The sequence below is a fragment of the Chrysemys picta genome, chromosome 4 (assembly GCF_011386835.1).
Source record: "Chrysemys picta bellii isolate R12L10 chromosome 4, ASM1138683v2, whole genome shotgun sequence".
NCBI lineage: Eukaryota > Metazoa > Chordata > Testudines > Emydidae > Chrysemys > Chrysemys picta.
In genome coordinates this window covers 49,950,190-49,968,845 of record NC_088794.1, presented here as the reverse complement: position 1 = coordinate 49,968,845, position 18,656 = coordinate 49,950,190, and the positions used below count along the sequence as shown (strand labels likewise).

Below are 18,656 nucleotides of genomic sequence, written 5' to 3'. Positions count from 1 at the left end.
TCTTTTTTAAACATACCAGTATTATGTATCAATCAATTAATTTCTTAAACGCCATCTATGTAGCATGATGCTCAAAATGTATTCAGAAATGAAATTTGTTATTAAAAAGCATATCTGAAGTTAGCCATATTACTTAAATGATTGTGTAAGGCTCACCATGCGGTGTAATTGAATGCAAAAAGTCTGAGCCAGCTCTTAAACAAATTACCCTTGTGGCTTCTAGCATCTGGCACCCATTTTTACTACATGACATCTGCTCAGTGTAAAATAGCTGGCGTCAGAATGTCTGGTCATATAAAAAAATCACAAATGTAATCAGAAGCAAATGGACTAAGAGAACAAGGTTTTATCACATAGTCTCATGCAACATAAATATTTCATTAATTATGTCTAAACAAATGTCACTTATTTTTCTGTCTTAAGAATATTATCACATCATTGAACTGTTGATTAAAATGCCATAATAAGTCAGGAAAATCCATACATCACAACAATATACTCTGAGGGAAATTCAAAAGATATCATTGGGAAAAACATGCATTCAGGGATACAAATTAATGTATATTTAACTACAACAATTTTATTATGCCCATTTCACCAGAGTCTTGTTCTAGCTGGCTGTTTTGTTCTTCTCAATTTATTTGTTTAATTCATATCTTTATTCTCTTTGTTTAAAGAAATAAAACTGCTCCAGGAACATCTGTCTCCACACTTCAACCTGCTACAGGTTAATGATTAACATCTGCACTGGACTGCATCTTGGGAGTACACACAATTTAAAGTGATCAATGACTTCTTGCTTAGCATTTGCCAGGTAACTGTTGATTTGCTATAATCCAGTATATGAATGCAAGTTTTATTTGGAATATGATCACTTCCCATTCCCCTCTGTGTAAGTTTCCCTTCCTTTTCTCATTTGTTTCACTGTGAATCCAAACCCTTCAAAAGCAGATGTAATTTCTGTCTCGAAAAAGACTTTAAAATTGGAGTCACTGAAACATGTTCATTCCAGAAAAAGTAAGTAAATGGTAGCAAGCACAACAATAGAGGGCCAAATTCTGCTTGCAATAAGGCCAGGTCTACACTACCACTTAGGCTGGCAAAACTTATGTTGCTCAGGGTGTGAAAAAAACACCGCCCCTCAGAGCAACAAAAAAGTTACCCCGGCCTAAGTGACAGTGTGCAAAATGCTATGTCGGTGGAAGAGCTGCTCCCGCAGCTCATTGCAGGTGGTTTAATTATATCGATGGGAGAGCTCTCAGCTGTGCTGCTGTAAGCTCTCTAGTGTAGACATAGCCTCAGTTACATCAACGTTAATCATGGCATAACTCCGTTGACTTCACACCAAACCACTGACCTTAATGAAGTTGCAGGCTTAGAAAGGTTTAATTGAGAGCAGAATGGGTCCTCATAAGATTTCTAGGAGCTACACAGGTCAAGAAAAACAGTTACTCATAAAAAGAGGAGCTGTCTAGACTCAAGAAGCCACTTTACAGTTAGCATTCTGAAAGACACAGGGCCACATCTCCAAGTGTGCCTGAGCTGTACTCTATGTATGGGAACAATGTGGAGCTTTCCACTCCTCACCCCATCTTTAGAGAAAAGGACAGGGTACAAGTCAGAGTGGCTCTAACTTGCACCTGCTAAAATAGCCCTTTAGGGACTGATCAGCTGATCAGGATTGCCAGTGTACAGAAAGGTCATGCCTACCTCGGCATGTCCAGAACACTGTAGGGCCAGCAGTAGATGGTGTACAGCCAGTTTTGCCAGCTTTATGTTATCCAGGGAAATTCTCTAAGACAGCCTTCACACTGTCAGAATGGGTAAAAAGGAATGAATTAGAGTTCTGGCTTGCAGTCTTGTTTCTTTTGATGGTTTAACTCATTCAAATATCATCTCTCACTTGATTTTGTTTTTCCTCTGTTCTTTACCAAATATCTCCAGTATCTTTCTTCTGATCACACTGTCATTGAAATAAAATTTCATAAAATGCAAATTTTTAAGCTTTACAAAATTTTCTGGTGGGGTTGGCAACACAATCAATTACATGCTCCCTTTCTTCTTTCTTCAGTGGGAATAAATTATTGCCTTCCTCTGTCCTCCTCTCTGAGTTACATCAATAATTAAAAAGTGTTACAAGGTCTAGAGGATAAACAGCCTTCTGTGATACAAAAGCACCTGTCTCCTTCTCAAGGGACTCAGACTTGGGAGTTGTTTGCCTTTTTGGAACAGAGGCAGTGTCATTCACTTCCCTAAGGGTTTAGGACAAGGGCCATCACCAGAGGATGAAGAAGTCAGTGTCCTTACATAAAATGGATTAATAGTATAGTCCCAACATTGCCTGTCATCTTATGTATTCTGGAATGTCAGGCATCTGTCTCTTATTCTGCTTGGGAAATCAATTTAGATGGTCTGTAAAAAGTCCAGTCTTTCAAGGGACATTGTATAAGCATTGTTAGAAGACACCAAGCAACTAAGTGACAACTAGCAATGCCCCTTCATGGAAAAGTTCTTCTGAAGACAGAAAGGTATTTAGGCCAAATAAAAATACTCAATCACAATTAGTGGTGATAATGTGTTTAATATGTGATCCTGTGCACAATGAAAAATATTGAGCATTTCTATAGTTTGTGGTATTTATGAATATCCCCATTTTACAAATGGAGGCACGTAGAATGACTTGCCCAAATGTGATGGGGTATGTAAAGCCCACATTGGGGAGCAAGGGGTTAAGGAACAGCTCTGGGCCCAGGCATCTCTGCCCAGCCACTCCTGCAAAGCCTGCACAAACTGGGGAGCAGAGCAGTTCAGAGGCAGGCAGCAGAAGGGAGCAGGTGGCTGCTCGGAGGGGAAAGTACTGCCCAGGAGCTCATTGCCTAAGACCTGACAACACAAACCTGTGCAAACCCACCAAGTAGAGGTAAGTGACTGAGTGTGGGGGTCAGAGCCTTGATTGAAATGATTTACTCTGGGAAGCTAAAAGGAGACTGCAGTAGGAAGTGGTCTAGGGTATGGGGGGCAGCAGCTTAGCATCCCATGGTGTTGGATGTAGCTGCCAACATTGATATGCAAACTAGACACAATCAACATTGGGCCCTAGAACAGACTCTGGTGGAGACAGCAGACTCAGTCTCCCCTACCCACTCAAAGAGGATGTTACGACACCAGGAGTCTTCACTTAGGTCTGTGTCCCTTCCCCACCCCCCATTAGCCACTGGGGGGAAGCGGCCTGGACAGTGAGGCACCCCGGAAGGGGAACTGACCTACAGAGCCGTAGCCAGGAAGCTCCAAGAGGGCGAAGACATTGTCTCCAGGGAGGGAGCCCTGGGGTGCTGCTTTATCCCAGAGGAGGGACAATCAGAGAGAGAGTGCGTGTGTGCAGGCATGCGCACTCAGCCAAAGGGGCACTCACGAGGGGTGAGTGCACTCTGTTACATCCATGAATACCCTTTGCTACCTTAGGGACTTACAAATGAGCCCTGTGTGAGGTAAAAATGTCTTGTTTCAGTGTAATGGGTGCAGTGGGTAGGAAAGAATCTGACAGAAAGCTTTCTTGCCTCAGGGGTCTATTAAGTAACTTTGCTTATAATAAGGACTGTCCCTGCAGCAAGGAATGTTCCAATAGTCATACCAAAGGCTAGTTTGAATAGGAAGAATTATAAGAGTTTACACTAAGGGCTTGATTGTGAGAGGTGCAGACAAGCAATTCTCATACTGGTTACCTGATGTGTAAAAGCTACGCAAGTTCAAAAGCTATTCACTGGTGTAGCACTAGAGATAAGATTTCCAAAGAATACTGGGATACTTGGTATATTCATTTGTATGCAAGGACCCAGACTGCTCCTTCAGCTCCATCGCTATGTCAGAATAGTTCCTCAGTAGTGCTGAGCACTGAGAACACACTGAAAGATCTCAGTGCTTGTGAGCCCACTACGGGTGAAATTCACTGCTATGCAGAGGACAAGTACAAAGCCTCTGAACCACCTGACTCCCACTTAAGCTTTATTTTAGGAATTAAAGGGACCTTCAATGGTCACAGGCCTTAGGGTGAAACTGATTCTGCACGGAGGGGCCATCCCAAGCATAAAGTTATTTTTTTCTTGTATTTTAAAAGGGGAATATTTTGGAGGATTTTCCTTATTTCTAGCCTTGGTTCTTGCTTTCCATGAGTAAGAGATGATCGAAGACCAAATCCTGATTTCAGTGTGATTCAACACCTGTCAGAATTTAGCCCTTTGCTGGACCTATTTAAACACTGGATCAGTTTTAACAAAATAAAGCGGGTTTGGATCAAAATGTATTTTATGGATTCAATAAGTTTATATTTCAAAGTTAGTTAAATCATAATGTACTTCCAAGGAGTACACATGAAATGCAAAGAGAATTTCGATGTGTCAAAAGCAAAACTGTCTTTCAAGAAGGGCCAACTCCCAATATTTATTGCTATGTTGAGACCACATCCAGTCAATACATAGCACTGTAGCTATAGTCTCTCTTTCCTGTCCTGGTATTAAAGAAACTTCATATCACTTCTGAGGCCATAACTGGAACGTTTACATTGCTATAGTCTTGTACATTTTGGAAGACTCAGTCTTCTTGTAAAATCTTGATTTTAGACTCAGTGTGTTAAGGCAGGGGATAACATGTGGACAAGAATAATAATAAAGGGGAACTGAGAAAAGTTGGGGCCCAACAAAGAAAATAACAGAACACCACTAGCTGTCACCTTCAGCCCCCAACTAAAACCTCTCCAGCGCATCATCAGAGATCTACAACCTATCCTGAAAGATGATCCTTTACTCTCTCAGATCTTGGGAGACAGACCTGTCCTCGCTTACAGACAACCCCCCAACCTAAAGCAAATACTCACCAGCAACCACACATCACTGAACAAAACCACTAACCCAGGAACCTATCCTTGTAACAAACCCCGATGCCAGCTCTGTCCACATATCTATTCAAGTGACATCATCATAGGACCTAATCACATCAGCCATACCATCAGGGGCTCGTTCACCTGCACATCTACCAATGTGATATATGCCATCATGTGCCAGCAATGCCCCTCTGCCATGTACATTGGCCAAACCGGACAGTCTCTACGCAAAAGAATTAATGGACACAAATCTGACATCAGGAATCAAAATACTCAAAAACCAGTGGGAGAACACTTTAACCTGTCTGGTCATTCAGTGACAGACCTGCGGGTGGCTATATTACAACAGAAAAACTTCAAAAACAGACTCCAACGAGAGACTGCTGAGCTAGAATTGATATGCAAACTAGACACAATCAACTCCGGTTTGAATAAGGACTGGGAATGGCTGAGCCATTACAAACATTGACTCTATCTCCCCTTGTAAGTATTCTCACACTTATTGTCAAACTGTCTGTACTGGGCTAGCTTGATTATCACTTCAAAAGTTTTTTTTCTCTTAATTAATTGGCCTCTCAGAGTTGGTAAGACAACTCCCACCTGTTTATGCTCTCTGTATGTGTGTATATATATCTCCTCAATATATGTTCCATTCTATATGCATCCGAAGAAGTGGGCTGTAGTCCACGAAAGCTTATGCTCTAATAAATTTGTTAGTCTCTAAGGTGCCACAAGTACTCCTGTTCTTCTTTTTGCGGATGCAGACTAACACGGCTGTTACTCTGAAACATAAATAACTGGTATTTTCCCTCTTTCCTACAGTGGGATCTTCTGCCCTCCTCTCCTAGGCTTTTAACTTTGCCTGCTTGATCCCTCCTCCATCAGAACATTTAACATCATGGCAACCATTACTCCTCAGGTAGCCTCTACAAAATTTTCCATCCCACCTGTCTTTCTATCTCAGTATTTACATTGCGCTTATCACAGTCATGTCGAACCCAAAGGAACAGAGAACCAGACTTGAGCCTGGACCTCTGATCCTTGGTTAGCAGTACGTTTTTCTCCTGTTAAATGCTTCAATCATCTTCCAAATTTTAATCAATATTCTTAATTAAAATTAACATTTCTTAAATTTTCCTTAAATAGCATAACTTCAAAATAAACACACACAAAATAAAAGGCAAAGAAATTGTTTACAATAATTCATGCATATGTATATTAAACTTAAAAAAATTGTATTATTTAAAATGAACAATCCTATTTACCTGAGTCCTCATCAGTGGAAGGATTATTTAGCACTTTTTCTGGGGAAAAGTTGTTAATGAAGGACATAGATGACTTTAAGGAATCGTTCTTTTCCCTTTCATTGACTTTATTCCTCAAGTTACTAAAGAGCGAGCAGATATTTATTTGTGCAGGATCTCCAAGGATGTCCTCGGAAGTTTTGTTCTTGAGACTTAGAGATGAAAAAGGAAGGTTCTTCTGGTTACAGATACATAAGTCATCAGTGGAAGCCCTCAGTGGAGTTTCTTTGAGAGTAAAGTTTTCTAGGAGTCTGGGTACATCCTCCGTCTTTGCACCAGATGAATTTTCAGGCTTAACAGCAGCTTTGGAAGGACCTGTGTGCAAACTGTAAACCGGAAGCAATACCTCTGTGGAATCACATGAAGATTTCTCTTCAAGACTACAGGAAAGACTAGGTGGGTTTGTGACTGAGCTTCTAGTTTCCAGTCCATTAGATTCTTGTGGTTGTACGTCATGTTCTCTATTACCGTTACTGTTCTTTAAACGTACAGAGTGGCCAAAGGTATTAGGGGAATTGAAAAAGGTGTGTTCTGAAGTAGGGTTGGCTTTACTGTCTGGGTTCTTTTTTATGCTTTCTGGATGAGACACAAGAGGTTCTAGAATGGATCTCTTTATTGCATTGGCAATTAGTTTCAATGGTGATTTTGGTTGGCTAGACAGATGTTCTTCTACAGAACTGTCTGGACTCTTTGGAATATCTTTTGTGTCTGCTGACAAAGTTGGCAAAGCATCATTTGCAAATGGAAGAGGCACAGAAAGACTGGATTGCTTGAATATGTTTTTTCCCCTATTACCATCAACATCCTTCCATTCTGAAATTTCCAGCATTCTTTGGCTTTGATGTTCTGGTTTTGTTCCACCTAGATCTGCATTGTTCAAATCAAGTAATTTGGATTGCTGCTCTGCACCAAGCATTAATTTGTTCCTTATCTGTTTTTTTATTTCATTTATTTCTAGGTCAGGCTGTTCTTTCAGCTGTCTTGGATTTCTTTCTTCTTTTTTTTCTGTGTCTAGAGGGGACAAATCTATATTTTTTCTGTTGAAGGCCCCTGTTCTGGTGGTACATTCTTCACTCTCATTCAAGTTACCTACATTATATTCCTCATTGTTACCATTTTCATCTCTATGCTTATATACATTAGCCACTGAAGTAACATTTCCAGAATGCATCAATGGAGATCCAGTAGTACTGTTCTGAAGTGGGTGATGGGGCACATATCGGTGGATTTCTTCAGGTGTTTCTTTGGCTTTTGCCTTTCTTTGCAACACTGGGATGTAGGGTTTGAAAAGTCCTCTTGCAATTTCTGGTGGTTTGCTGTGAGATGTCAACTGTATGGAGTGTATGAAATGGTTATTTAAGTGGTATAAATTATAATTTTTATTTATCTGGAATTTTAAAATAAATCATGCCAAAATATACTGTCCCAAATAAAGCTGAATATGTACAGGTACATGTGTGCACACGCGCACACACACACTCGTGCACACTCAAAAACCCATCCAGTAAGAAGAAATACTGTCTGCTATTTTCCCTTTCCCAAGTGCTATATTTTTGTAATCTAGGATTGAGAATAGCATTGTAAATTGGTACTCTAAATTGGCCTAACGTTAACCTATACTGAGAGTGGATGCTATCTTTACTTTCTTAAGTAGTCCTTCCTTCAATATTTTTCTTGGAAAGAATCTCTCCAGGCTACAGGACTATAAACAAAAGATGACCCACCCTCTTCTTCTGTATATTTCAGCTGCACAGTTTAAAGCAAACACAGAACACTGTGGCACAGTTTATCTGGCTGCTTCAGAAATATTGCACTGTTTTTTGTGTAGTGCAGCCAGGAATGACTGAAGCAACCCAGCAACAAATGGGAAATGCAAGATGATAGATTTACACGCTATTAAATGGACATACAAATTGTGTCAGGCCTTGGCTACACTTACCGGCAAGTTCGACGGCTGGAAATCGAACTTCTGGGTTCGACTTATCGCGTCTAGTCTGGACGCGATAAGTCGAACCCGGAAGTGCTCGCCGTCGACTGCGGTACTCCAGCTCGCCGAGAGGAGTACCGCGGAGTCGACGGGGGAGCCTGCCTGCCGAGTGTGGACCAAGGTAAGTTTGAACTAATTCGAAATAAGGTACTTCGAACTTCAGCTACGTTATTCACGTAGCTGAAGTTGCGTACCTTAGTTCGAATTAGGGGGGGTAGTGTAGACCAAGCCTCAGTTACAGTTCTGGATACTGAAACCTTCACGGTACCTGCAATTCAGACAGTACCATTGCAAGATTCCTACATTGTCCAGCCAATGTGCCCAAGCCCTAACCTGGAGGTTTCCTTTTAGAAGTGAAGAATGTCATTCTCCATGCTTTGAGGAGGAAAGATGTTCCTTGTGGTTAAGGCACAGGACCAGATAGTCAGGAGATCTGGGTTTCTATTTCCACCTCTGTCCCATGTGAATTTGGGCAAGTCATTAATCTTTCCTGTGCCTCATTTTCCCATCTGTAAAATGGGAGCAATAATAATTATTACCGGACTCACAGTAGAGTTTTGATGGCTAAATTAACATTTGTGAGGACCTCCGATATTACAGTGATGAATGCCATAGAAATGCCAATAAATAAATATGTCCATTCAATCCACTCTGCTCAGACTTCTAACAAGAATGACAGTTAGTACCAGTTATGGCAATAGAGGTTTCTAATGTGGAGACGTTTCTGCTGTTATCTGAAATAAGATCACCAAAAGCATTTTACTGATCAGCCCCCAGGCGATGCTCAGTTCCTGTCCCGGACTGGGTTTGAACTAGTGCCATAGATATGGAAGGCTCTAAATCTTATGACAAAGCCTTGAGGTAAAGTATTGTTTTAAATCATGTTTAATTAATAGTCCAGTGGTTAGGACACTAACCTAGGACTTGGGAGACGTGGATTCAAGTCCCTGCTTTACTACAAACTACCTGTATGACCTCAGGCAAGTTGCATGGCAAATTTTTCATAAGTGACTAATTTAGGTGCCCAAGTCCCATTGAAAGAATCTGACTTAAGTGCCCAAGTTACTTAGGTTTTATCTACACAGCATTTTGGAGTGAGCCTCCCAGTCCAGATCAATAGACTCAGACTCTGACCCCAAGCTCCAGCCCAAGCTACCACTTCAAATCACTTTCTACACAGCTGTTTTTGGAGCTGTTTTTGGAGCTCAAGCCCTGCTAGACTGAGTCTATTGACCCAGGCTGGGAGGCTCAATCCAAAATGCTGTGTAGACATCCCCTCAGGTGCTTTTGAAAAATTTACCCTTAGCCTCTCTGTGCCTCAGGTCACCACCTATAAAATGAGGATAACAATATTTCCCTACCTCGCAGGGGTGCTCAGAGAAAAAGAGTGTTTAAAAGATTGAGGTGCTCAGATAGCACAGTAACGGGAGCCATAGAAGTATCTTAGAGAGAGAGATAGACATAACTGTTTTGTTACTGCTATTTTACTAAGAGTTTTCCTTCATACCTGTGATTGGGATACACAATCTTCAAGAGCACTCTGAGATCTGGTAGAGGTCTCCTGTGAATGAAGCCCAATTCTCTTGCTGTACAGTAGAGGGAAATCTGCCAAAGGAAAACAAGATTGTACATTTTGCTCTAACTACTTTGACCTAAATAAAACTTGCAATTAAAGAACTGCAGTAAGATGAAGTCCAAGATTTCCCCAAAGATTTCATCTAAATGGCGAAGTTTATATACCCACGCTGTGTGCACATGCATGTAGGAGCAGAGGTGCATACACACTCTCTGTATCTAAATTTTCAAAAAAAGTGGCTCTCAGTTCTTCATTGCTCAACTTAAAACATCTGAAAGGCTCAACATTTTGGAAAAAAAAATCAGCACTTTTTTGATACCTTGAAGCACCCTAAAAATAGAGGTACCCAAAATCCCTAGTCACTTTTGAACACGTAGGACAAGAGTTCTGTGAGGTGGAGGAAAATGCATGCCTTAAATGAGGCATGTCCATCGTAACGAGGAAGAATTGAGACGTATGGTTGGAAGGTAAGGTTAAAAACTACCGCACAGTCCCTATTATCAGCTGGTCAATAGTACAACACTCTGGATTGTTTAAGACCCTGAATCAGCAAGTATGGGAAAATTAGACATGGGGAAAGAAATTGCATGCCAGTCGTTTGTGCCTGCATGCAGTCAGTAACAGGATAGCAACCTCACTGTGTACTTTAATATTTGCAAGTGTACAAAATGCAGCCTAATAAACCTGTTTTTGGGAAAAAACAAACACACACACACACACACACAGAGGGGAAATTACATGCCAAGTTTTAGCTTGGAAAGTATTTTTTATAGTTGGATAAAAAAAAAGTATAATGCAAATGCTGGTGCCATCTTAAGTGGCACCACTGGGAGCCACTAGACCACTGTGTAAGGGCAAAGCTTCAAATAAGGGAGGTATAATGTGGATCAAGATAATCCATCAGTTTTCCATTAAGATCATCACATCAAACATAAGATACCAGTCTTTACTTTCAAGGTCCTTTCCAACTTGTCCTCACCCTTTATATTCTCTCTCATTGGAGGTGGGAGTGAATGTCTCGATAGTCAATGAGCTCATAATGCTAGCCTCCATTGCTCACTTTTGAAGTTTTCAAACTAGCACTTTTGTTCTTTCTTCCAGTGTGCCCCTCACAACATACTCCCCATAATCCTCTGCAAAATATATTATCCTCCATCAGAACAAATAATAAATGACAATCTCCCTAGGGCATAGGCTTCCTTTTACTGTTCATACACATGAGCCCTTGATCTAATTGTGGCCTCTAGGCATTACTTTAATACAAATAATTCCTATTTCCTCTTTTGTTTTAGTTCATCACAGCTGCATACATATTGATCCTGTGTCTGTGATGTTGCTGATAAAGTTTCTGAAACACTTATATCCAATGCTGTTGCTCTGGTTTATTCTTTGGAAAAAGACTGTCATGATTCTGATACTTTGAAAGTACCCTTCTGGTGGTGTCAGGTTCCTTTGGTACAACTACATAAACTCATACCTGCCACAGCAAGGAACACAATTACAGGACAGATGACTGGGGAGAATGTTTTGTTGGGTAGAAGAGAAGATTTAGAATGCCCATTTTCCCTCCAAGACTCACGGACACTTAAAGAACCTATCACTACACTACTATTTCTCACCGAGCCTCTGGTTCTGCTCAGTCAAACCCAGGGGCAGCTCTTCCCCTCCTTGACTGAGAGGATGAGCGCTGCTCCTGGAGGTGCCAATTAATCACAGCAGGGATCAGAAGCAGCAGCTGTCAGAGGGCCTTTTATTTAATGTGTAATGAGGGGAAATGTTTTTGTTCTCTGCAACCCAAGAGATGTTGTTTATTGAAATATGGATCCTCAGATCACAGAAGTCGAACAGCAGAATATGGAATTAGGTTTGCCAACAGACTTGTGAATGAAGAAAATATTCATGTCTGTACAGCTTGGAGTACCTGGGGGCATTTATTAACATATGTAAGTATTACAGCTCAGTGCACTGGAGGAAATCCAGTTCTTTCAACAGGGTCGATTGTAATGCAGAGTACAGGTCATAGGCTTAGACCCTAAGTCCCTGGATTCTACACAGCTAAACCCCACTGTAAAGTTACTCCCACAGGGACTCCCCCAGAATTCAGTGGATTCTGTGTGGATATAACTATGTTTAAGTAGCATTCAAACTAGGACCTTTAACTCTTAGGATATAGCCAGATTCTTCAGGTAGTAAAAATGAAATTTGTTGATTTAGACATCACAAGTTAAAAGTGTGGAAATCCACACTGCTGAAAGACAGAAGTCTTAAGATTTAGAAGGGCAATTGCCTGCATTGGATCTTTGAGGCCATCAGACATAGGCTTTTTAGACTATATATTTTAAGTAATTTATGAGCAATGTATGGTTAGGGAACAAGTCTGAAAAGGGGACTAATATTTTTCTGAGATGAGTGACAAATTCCTGTAATCAGGTAGTAAATTCTACAAGGAAGTGAAGTCACACAGTGTTCCTCCTAGAGAGGGACAAATGCCTTTCTTTTGTGTTCAGGGTATGCTGACAGTATGTTGCTGCTCATTGCAGCAGCAGACTTGAGGTTTTGACAAATTGATAAATCACACTGCTTCCTTTCAAAAGGCTTTTAGCTCCCTCTAGAGACTCCTTCCAGAGGTACACAGGAGGGTTTAATAAAGCAAAGCAAAATTAATAGGCAAAAATTTAATTAAGAAGGTAATGTGCTTATCGAGAACAAGCTGAAAATGAGCTGGAATTAAGAAATGCCCCCTGGCCTTTTTTCTTTTAAACCTGGATTAAGCATTTTTCTTGTGTGATTTTTAAACCAAAGATCAACTGAGGCCAGTTTTTGTTTTAAGTCTTTTTAGTCAACTATGGATGCAGAACATGAATAAATCCACAAAGTTCTTTGTGGATGTTTTCAAAGACAGTCCCGAGTCTTAAGGTAGCCAAGACTTATGTGGGAAGTGTTAGGAAGGAAGTAGGTCTCTGATAACCTCCACCAGTTTATAACAATGGCTTTATATATCTAAATTTAAATTATGGCAACCCTAGCTCTGATGTTGCCAGACTTCCTCCTACCCCAGTCCATACTCCCCAAGAAGTTGGACCCAACTTCCTTATCAACATGGGACATGGAAGCTTTTTCCTGCCTCAACTACCTGTCACTACTTAGCAGCTGTCACAAGCTTGTGAATCCCTCACAATAAGGGGACTTAGTATTTCTAGTTAGCGTAGGTAGCTAAGGTATCTGTCCAGATGGAAGGCTGGGCTAGAATGTGAATTAAAAGGTCTATTGAAGATCTAATGGTTGCCTTGTTGAATTTTCCCCTGGAGGGGTTGGTGATTCATTTGTCATGAATCTTCCTTTGGAGGACTAGAATATGTTTCAATTTGTTAACCTCCCCTGTTTGGTGGGATCATCCTATCACAACCATGAAATATTCTGACAGTTTACTCTCCTGGGATTTGCGAGCTATTCCATGGGTGGAGAACCAGATTCCTCTACATCGGGCAGGTTATGAATGAGGGTCAGCTGTTCCCACTTGTTCACTTTCCAGTGACTGCCAGGTTAATTACTATTTATTGTTCAGATTTTTTCAACACTCCCATATTTAGATATCTGGAGCTATCGAACTGGAACTATAATCTGAGGCTGGGGTACATGGGAGAGGATAGATCAGGGGTGGGGAGGCAAACTACGTCCCGCGGGCCACATCCGGCCAACGGGACCCTCCTGCCCAGCCCCTGAGCTCCTGCCCCAGGAGGCTAGCCCTCGGCCCCTCCCCTGCAGTCCCCCCCCTCCCCTGCTGCCTCAGCTCGCTCTGCCGCCGGCGCAATGCTCTGGGTGGCAAGGCTTCAAGCTCCCGAGGCAACGCAGCTGCTGAGCCCGGCTTGGCTCTGTGCTGTGCTGTGCTGTGCGGTGGCGTGGCTGGCTCCAGCCGGGCGGCACGGCTATAGCGCCGCCAGCCACCGGTGCTCCAGGCAGCGCGGTAAGGGGGCAGGGAGCAGGGGGATTGGATAGAGGGCAGGGGAGTACAGGAGGATGGTCAGGGGGCGGGGGTGTGTGTGGATAGGGGTCGGGGAGGTCAGAGGGCAGGGAGGGGGTTGAATGGGGGCAGGGGTCCTGTGGGGGAAGTCAGGAATGAGACAGGGGGTTGGATGGGGCAGCAGGGGGCAGTCAGGGGCAGGGGTTCCAGGGGTGGTCAGGGAGAAGGGGTGGTTGGATGGGGCAGGGGTCCTGTGGGGACAGTCAGGAATGAGAAGAGGGGTTGGATGGGGTGGCGGGGGACAGTCAGGGGCAGGTGTTCAGGGGCTGTCAGGGGACAGGGAATGGGGGGGTTGAATGGGGCAGGAGTTCTGGGGGGGCTGTCAGGGGTGAGAAGCAGGAGGGGCCAGATAGGGGGCGGGGCTGGGGCCGGATCACGACTGGCTGTTTGGAGAGGCACAGCCTCCACTAACCGGCCCTCCATACAATTTTGGAAACCCGATGCGGCCTTCAGACCTAAAAGTTTGCCCACCCCGGGATAGATCCATCCTTCAGTCTGGCTGGTAGACATGTGAGGTAAGAATCACAAGAATATTTCTAGGAAAGCTTCTTACTAATTTTCAAAAGCATGTTTCTGATCCCAAGCCAAACATTCTGGTTTGCCAGTGAGGCACAAGCGTGCCCTGATACTGACTTCTAAGGGGAAAACAGGGATTGTACTTGTTTTTATTAATTCTCTGAAGGCAACAGGCATTTGAGTACTAATGGGAGAGGTAGCACTAACCTCCACATCTAGGAAGGGGCTCAGCTAAAAGCAGACAAAGTGCTACCATCATCACACACTGAAGCCAGGCCCTTTCCCATGGCTGGATAAGGCTTTGACGCTTAAGCAGAAGTTGGTCTCACTACCAGAAGTCGGTCCAAAAAAACATATTACCTCACCTACCTTGTCTCTCTAAAATCCAGGTCTAACTGATTTCCTGCCTGTGGCATGAATGTCTCCTTTAGTACTTTGGGAAGGCAGGTGGACTCAAGCAAATTTACAATTATTGCTAAAGTTCGGTCGTGATGCCTCTCAAAAACAGACCAAAACTCCAGTGCCAATATTATTGATCTAGGCAGGTAACAGAAGACGCCTCACACACTGCAGACTAGTTGCAGAAAAGGGGAAGTTCACTAACTGATAGGAGAAGATGAATCATTTGATTCAGACCTGGATACTAGAAGAATTACTCTATTATCAATCCTCTTGCCACCAGTGCTGCTTGGGATCTAACCCAGGCCTGACCCAACCTCCATTAAAGTCAGTGGATCAGACTCCCTTAAATGAAATTATTTTGGGGGCAGACGAGGTAGTACCCTTCTCCTTTGCTCCTCTGCTGGTGCAGTATTCCTTCCTTTGGTTACATTAGCTAGCTATCGAAAGGATATGCTGTAAAATATGCAATGCTTCCCATCTAACTGGCAATGCTACACATGTGTGCATGGGGATATTTTCACCAGGTGGTGCTCAAAAGCATAGAACCTACTGGGATCCTAAACAAGAGCACAGAAATAATTAGGTAGACATGGAGCCGCTGCCATCTAGTTGAGTGCACCAGTGTATTTGCACCCCTAAGTGTAGGGGGAGGGAATCTTCTTGTTTGGAGAATTACAAGTTATTGCAAGTACTTGTCGTTGGAAAGCACGACAACAAGTCACTTTACTCAGTGATATAACTGAGAACATATCTGCGACGTGTTTGTGCTAATACTTTTTTTTTTAAATATAATTTCCTTTGTATTACAGACAAACCACAAAAACCCACAACTAAGTGCTATAAAATACTTATAACAAAGAAACAAAAGCAAGAGATAAAATTATCAGAATGATGGAACATAGAATAAAACAGAACAATGTAAACCATCACTGGATGATTACCTGTTCTGTTCATTCCCTCTGAAGCACCTGGCACTGGCCACTGTCAGAAGACACAATACTGGGCTAGATGGACCTTTGGTGTGACCCAGTATGGCCATTCTTATGTTCTTATCCCTTAAAATCAGTTATAACAGAACCCCTTATCCCTGTTTCACTCACTAAATATCTTCCAGTTTGAGTGAAATTCTCTCCTGTGAAAAGGGTTAGCACAATGGGCATATGTGCCACTTATGCTCTCAAAATAGTGCTCATGTGAGTATTGCACAGACCTTGTGCTGCCACTATGCACAGGGGTGAATTTAATTGGGAGCTGAAGGCTCTCCGCTCTTCCAGGAGATGCTTAGCTCCTGGCAGGATTGAGCTCTAACATTTGTTTCATTTCACTCAATTTGTTACTGATTCACTTTCCATAAAACAATGTGACAAGAGCAAATACATTTACACCTGTGCATACTCCTGATCCCAAACACAATCATCCAGCCTCATCATCTCTTTCCTCTGTATGTCTGCCTTATGGCTACCTCTGGGTTATAGCTAGAACTTACTCTTACCTACCTTCACTCCGTCTCTGCTAAAATCCTTCTTCAAACCCCTCTCCCAGGGTTTTCCTAATCCTCTGATTGAGTGTGGCAGCCACACCATAAGAACATATCACCTCCAGTGGTTTCCTATCCATTTCCCAATGCTCTGCTCACGCCACACTTCCACATCCCAGCTGTATGTATGTCGACTCATCATGGCCTTCCCTAGTCTGAGGTGATGCTGTGCAGCCTTGTCTCACCAAACTGCTTCTGAGTCAGAAGCCTTAAAACCTCTTACCTTAAAACCTCCTTTTTCTATTTCATCTGTGTAAATCATGAGAGGCTGTGGACTAAGGAGACCAACACACACAAAACACAGCCTTAAATCGTAACTATGTAACTTCAAAGGGGATTGCACAACGATCACTGAGCTTTCCTCATACAAGCATTTAGACTATACATGCAGCCAAGGCTGCCCAGAGTCCAGACTATATAAATTTAATGACTGATCCTTTGAGTACTGGAATCGCAAAGAATGAGTCATAATACATACTGTACACACGACAGAGTACATTGTTCAGTAGAATAATCCACTATCTAAGAAACAATCACACAAGATGGGAGTCTGTTTTAATATTTTCTGGGCTTTTAAAATCTCCATTTCCTTCTTTATTACTAGAAAAGGCTCAAATACATACAACTTTAACCCAGTTCCTACCATAAAAGGTAACTAAACAGGCCTTTGAGTAAGAGGAATACAACCAAACGCTACTGAACAAATAGAAAATTCAATTGATTCTAAGGCTTTACTTACTAGATTGAATTTTTCTTCTCCAATTCTGGTATTTATTCAGTGTAGAGGAGTGGAAACTATTGGCTCTTTGTAGTGCTTCAGAGAAATAGGAAAGAGACATTGTTAACAAGCTAAGCAAATAGAGAGAGTTATTACAAAACTAGACTTTCTATAAAACTAGTTTAAACATGGTAAGAGAGTCATAATGCCAGTACAGAACGTTGTAATTGTTCTATTCTGAAAGAAGCAGACAGAGTACATAGTGCATATTCCCCCTCTTCTCTGGAGCCCTGCTGCTTCTGCCCTCCGAATCACCTGCACCTGCCTCCTGCGGTTGTTTTGGTGAAGTAAAATCCTACAGACAGAGACCTCGGTGAAAAGTAAACTGAGGGGCAGTGTGTCCTAATGCTGAACCACTGAGAAAATTTTATTGTAAGGTAACAGGACTTGCAACATGACATTTTTTGCTCTGTAAAATCATTAGGCCTGATTTTTAACCAGTTGCTCTGAGCAGCTGGTGTGCAAGAAGCTGCATTTAAAAAAATGCAGACTTTTGCCAATAGAGGGCAACACTCACCAACAAGTGCTAACCACAAAGCCAATCCTTACAACTATTTTATTTGCATTCTCCTTCATATGTTATAGTTAACTTTTACCAAATTGTTTACATCACAGAAGCCCATTTGTATTACATAGTTCATGTCTAGTGTGGTCACTGTTTCTCTTACTCATGTGGTGGTATATTAACCACCAAAGAAAAAAGCCCAGCGTCCAAACAGTGGCTTATTTTTTAAAAAGTATTTAACCTTTCCATAGGGATACACAAAATGCAGTAAACTTAATTTCGGACAGCTTATCCCAGAAAGAATGTTGGCTTCACCTCATAGCTACCAAGAGAACGAGAGAGCAGGAACATAACCTCATGCATAATGGGGAAGAAGGGGACAAAGGGGAAGAGAAAATTGGGGTGACAGAGGGCAAAGATGCAGGTGGGGGATGACAGTATGTAGTACCTTGTATGTGAGGACCATTCATAGTAGAGTGGCCTGTTAACCCCCCTGCAGTCATAGGACAAAAAAAGGGGGCTTGTGGGTTACAGGTTGTTCTAATAAGTCATAAAATCAGTGTCTTTATTCAGTCCCTGATTTTTAGTGTCAGAGTTATGAGTTTAAGCTCCCAGGCTCGTCTTTTGAAAGTGTTGTGCAGGTTTCCAGTGAACATGAAGACTGATGGGTCAGATATAGATTAGAGAGGGACTAGAGAGGAAGATGACTTTAGAAGCAGTAGTTTGGATAGAATGGAGTGGGAGAGAGGACTGCCCTCATTATATTACAACGTGGACACGTTCTGGTGGGCATGTGTTGTGATTCATTGTTGCACTAAACAAGGAACTCCTTAGTAAAACAGTTAATTAACAAGATATGCAAGATTCTTTGCCTTTTGTATTAAGCATGATTTTGGGGGGTTTTTTTAAACCAGATTACTTCCCTGAGAGTTCACTGCCACTGTGTCACATGCTGGCAGAGTCCCCTCACATGAAGGAATAGTGGGAGGAGTTAATGCTACATGGTATTCCTCTCAGCAACCTCCCATTAAAGGCAGTAGAAGCTTGGAACACAGTGAAGTGGGGATGGGGAGTGGGGAGGGCAGAGAGGGGAATTAAAGAACCCAGTCAATTACAAACTATAAAGTGCTCCTATTTAAAAGTAAAACCTGTTA

At 42.2% G+C, this 18,656-nt stretch overlaps 1 protein-coding gene across 27 annotated transcripts in view; it reads right to left on the bottom strand.

Annotated features, from left to right (window-relative positions):
- MICAL2 (microtubule associated monooxygenase, calponin and LIM domain containing 2) overlaps positions 1-18,656 on the bottom strand; it is a 198,599-nt gene that overhangs the window by 21,422 nt on the left and 158,521 nt on the right. For 23 of the 27 annotated variants that reach the window (XR_006176557.2, XR_006176558.2, XM_008178916.4 and 20 more), the window contains 3 exons: positions 16,959-17,033; positions 9,675-9,772; positions 6,142-7,510 (listed from right to left, as the gene is read on the bottom strand). Coding sequence is in view for 23 of the 27 variants with exons in the window: in XM_008178916.4 (XP_008177138.2) it covers positions 6,142-7,510; positions 9,675-9,772; positions 16,959-17,033 (1,542 nt within the window). In the remaining 4 variants the exon portion in view is untranslated. Of the gene's footprint in view, positions 1-6,141; positions 7,511-9,674; positions 9,773-16,958; positions 17,034-18,656 lie in introns of those variants that run through there. The other 4 variants (XR_010600970.1, XR_010600971.1, XM_042858908.2 and 1 more) reach the window with 2 other exon arrangements.